The sequence below is a fragment of the Salvia miltiorrhiza genome, chromosome 8 (assembly GCF_028751815.1).
Source record: "Salvia miltiorrhiza cultivar Shanhuang (shh) chromosome 8, IMPLAD_Smil_shh, whole genome shotgun sequence".
NCBI lineage: Eukaryota > Viridiplantae > Streptophyta > Magnoliopsida > Lamiales > Lamiaceae > Salvia > Salvia miltiorrhiza.
The window spans coordinates 9,398,319-9,401,814 of record NC_080394.1 but is presented as its reverse complement, the minus strand read 5'-3'; the positions used below and the strand labels follow the sequence as shown (position 1 = coordinate 9,401,814).

The 3,496-nt window shown below is 49.7% G+C and overlaps 1 protein-coding gene across 1 annotated transcript; it reads left to right on the top strand.

The window, feature by feature from the left end:
- Positions 1-646: 646 nt before the first annotated feature.
- Positions 647-3,145, top strand: LOC130998037 (uncharacterized). Its single transcript, XM_057923473.1, has 4 exons — positions 647-1,123; positions 1,198-1,940; positions 2,030-2,509; positions 2,957-3,145. The coding sequence occupies exons 1-4, from the start codon at positions 778-780 to the stop codon at positions 3,143-3,145; spliced, it is 1,758 nt and encodes a 585-aa protein (XP_057779456.1). The 5' UTR covers positions 647-777.
- Positions 3,146-3,496: the final 351 nt, after the last annotated feature.

Sequence of the window (3,496 nt, the reverse complement as noted above, 5' to 3'; positions counted from 1 at the left end):
TCCCCTTTTTTCACTATTCTTCTTCTCCAAGTTTTCCGAGCGAATTTTCTGCATTTTTCGGCGATTTCCTCACTGTTCCGGCATTCTCCCACGACCCTTTTGCTCCAGGTTTTACCGTCCATCTTTTTCCGGTCTAGGTAACTCGCGTATCCTCTTCACTGCAATTTTGTATTTAATCGTAGTGTAGTGGTATATCTGTTGGTGCTCTGATTGAACGTGCTAGAAACCCTAGGGTTGGCATCTCCCATCATGGCCTGCACCTCCGCCCCTCAACTCTCTCGCTCGCCCTCTCCTTCTGCCCAAGACCCTTCATCTTCCTCCCCAACGCGGACAGATCCTGAAAATCTTCCTTCCCCCTCTACTTCTGACGAATCTCAAACTGCACCTCCTCCTTCTCCACCTAGGAGAAAAGGGAAAAAGCCCCGCCTACCCCCCAAACGTATTCCTCCATCCCGCCTTAGTGTCGCAGAGGTGGAAAAATTGAAAAGCAAATGTAGGCGTCCTGATGGTTTAAAATTCGAGGCCTTTTGTAAGGATTCAACGCCTCCTGAAAGCCTTCGTCATCCCAAGGTGATAGTTGTTTGGAAAGCTCAAATAGATGCTGGTTTGAGACTCCCTCCTCCTATTCTGCTGATTGATGTTTGTAACTATTTTCACATCCCCTTTTTTCAAGTCGCTCCTTCTGCCATTCGGAGATTATATGCCTTTCACGTTTTGTGCCGCGCTCACGGTGTTGGGGACACCGCCAAATTGTTCTGTCAGACCCAGACTCTCCGCATGCAGGGCAATCCCCTGTATAGCTTTGCTGCTCACCCGAAATATCCTACCACCTTCCTTTCCTCTCTGAATTCTTTCGATAAGGGTTTCCTGAAATATTATTGTTATGTGCGCACCCCTTTCGGCAACTGGCGCGATTATGGTGCTTCGGAGCTGGAATGGCATACAAGTCGCACTACTTATAAACCAGCCTCTTCCGAAGTCCCTTCTACTCGTGACCAGAATATTATAGCTCACCTTAATGCTATGAATAAGGCCCACCCTCTAGACTGTAGGTACCTGGCCGAGAACAATTCCTCTCTGGCATATAATGGTCTGTTTCCCCTGTATCCAGAGAGATCAATAGGTAAAAAATATACATTAGAAAATACATTAGCTCTTGTTACCCTGCTTTTAATGGTGTGAAATTTTGGTTTGCAGATATGTCTTGGAGATCGAAATGTGGGGACAATTTGCCTGACACCCCTTCTCTTGCTGGCCGAGGAGCACATGGCTCGGGCGGTTCTGCTTCCGGAACAAGTCCCTCGGAGCAGCCTGCTGGTTCCCAACTGATCCCCATTCCCCCTGTAGTTGAAATCCCAGAGGGGAATGTGGAAGCCTCGCGCCCCTTTGATGCGGAGGAAGTTGATGCGGGTGCTCTTGTTCACAGGGGGAGGCACTCCAGTGCTGGTGATGCCGCTGGCACCCGTGAAGAAGATGTCCAAGTCGTGGATATCACCGATGAGATTCCTTCACCTGATTCGGCTCCCGATGCCACCCTTGCTGATCTTACGAAGAAGAGGAAGAGAGGTTCCCTGATCTCTGTGGGTGAGAAGGAGAGACAGGAGGGCCTAAAAAAGGCTGGCAAGTCCTCAGAGCCAGCGAGGAGGTCTGCTGGTGGTGTGAAGATTCTCACTCCTGCTGGGGACAAGGGCAAAGGGCCAGCGAAGAAGTCAGCTGGTAGTTCCAAGGCTCTCCCCTCTGCCGGTGGAAAGGGTAAGGGCAAAGCTGTGGTGCCCTCGGCTGACGAACCAGAGGATCTTGTTCCTGGGCCGATTTCGAGTCTGTCGGGGCAGAAATTAATTGATGCTTTGATAGCTCGTGTCCATTCTCAGGATCAGGAAAAGATGGAGGCGCTGACGCGCGGGGCTTTGGCTACTAAGTTGTGCCAGCTGGCTCTTCAGGTATCCTGCCTCTTGTATTTTTGTTATAGAAAATTTAAGTTACTAACCTTTTGATTGCTCTGTCATTACCCATTTTGTTTTCCTTGCAGATGGAATCCGGGATCTGGGGAGCTGTCAAGTGTATTCATGATTATGATGTGTCTGAAAAAGAGAGAGAGAAAGAGCAAGCGGACGTCGCTAAACGCGATGATGATGTTGCTGGAGTTGTGGAGCGCCTAAGCAAGGCTGAAGCGGAGGTTATTGAGTTGAAAGCTAAATTAGCTCAGATGGAGGTGGAGAAGGCGTCCTTGGCCTCCGAATTGTCGAGGGCCACAAAAGAGGGCCATGAATGCCTGGCCAAGTTTAAAGCTGATTATGAAAGAGACTACGAAGAAGCCAGGCGGGGCTGGAAAAGGATACTTGTGGAAGCTCAGAACCGTGCGTACGTCCTGGGGGCTCGAGATCAACGCCTGGAGTACTTCTTGTCTCCGCGAGGCCAACACTTCCTGGGGGTGATGCTGGAAGGCACTCTGGAGTCTTTCAAAAAGACTCCCGAATACTTGGAAGATTTCGGACCTCTTTTTGCTTATGTGATAGAGCAAACAGCTTCCAAGGCATTGGAGATGGCGGGGGCCACCCCAGAACAACTTCCCACTTTGAATTTCAGAGCCCTGATGGATAACCTCCAAGACGAGGAGATAAACAAACGGATGGGCATTTCTGAACACTCTCCAGAGAAGCCAGAGTGGTGGTATCCAGTGCTAGAGAAAGCCATTCCCTACTTTTCTCTTGGGATTGGATCTGACTCGCTGCCCTCTGCTCCCATATATGCGCCTGCGTTCTCTGCTTCCCTGATGAACTTTGTGAACCGGCTATGGGATCCCTCTGGCGAGAGCACCCGAACATTCTCTCAGTTCGGCCTAGAGCCCCCTCTGCCCTCTAACTTAGCGGCTTCTGCCTTCACCGACTCTGTCTCTTCCTCTGCTGCGGTGGAACAGCTGTTCGACCTGTATCAAGATGAGGATCTATATGTGCAGGAAGCTGCCAAGTTGTTGGATTTGGGAGTGCGTCTTCCCCAACCGGTGGAGACTGGTCCGTTGCCCGTGTTCACAGAGAAGACCGTTTCTGGCCATGCCTCTGCAAGTGGTGCTCCTTCCCCAATTCCATCTGCTTCTGCCCCTGTCTCCTCTGCTGTTGCCCCAGCTGTCTCTGTTCCTCCCTCTTGATGCTCCTTATCCCTTTCCTGTCTTTACCGAAAGAAATTTTTGTAACTCTTTGATTTGTATAAGCTGAATATTTACCTTCAAATTTTGGTGTATAGCTATGCCCTCCGGGCATGTTTTAGTGAAATTTCCTTCCCTTCCTTGCTCCTTTTATCTTTATTGCCTATATTTGTTTTCGTTGCTTGTTGATGACTCTTCTGGCGAAGGTTTTGATAACTCCTCTGGCGAGGATTTTGTTGACTCCTCTGACGGGGATTCTGATGACTCCTCTGGCGAGGATTCTGATGATTCCTCTGACGAGGATTTTGATGATTCCTCTGACGAGGATTTTGATGACTCCTCTGACGAGGATTT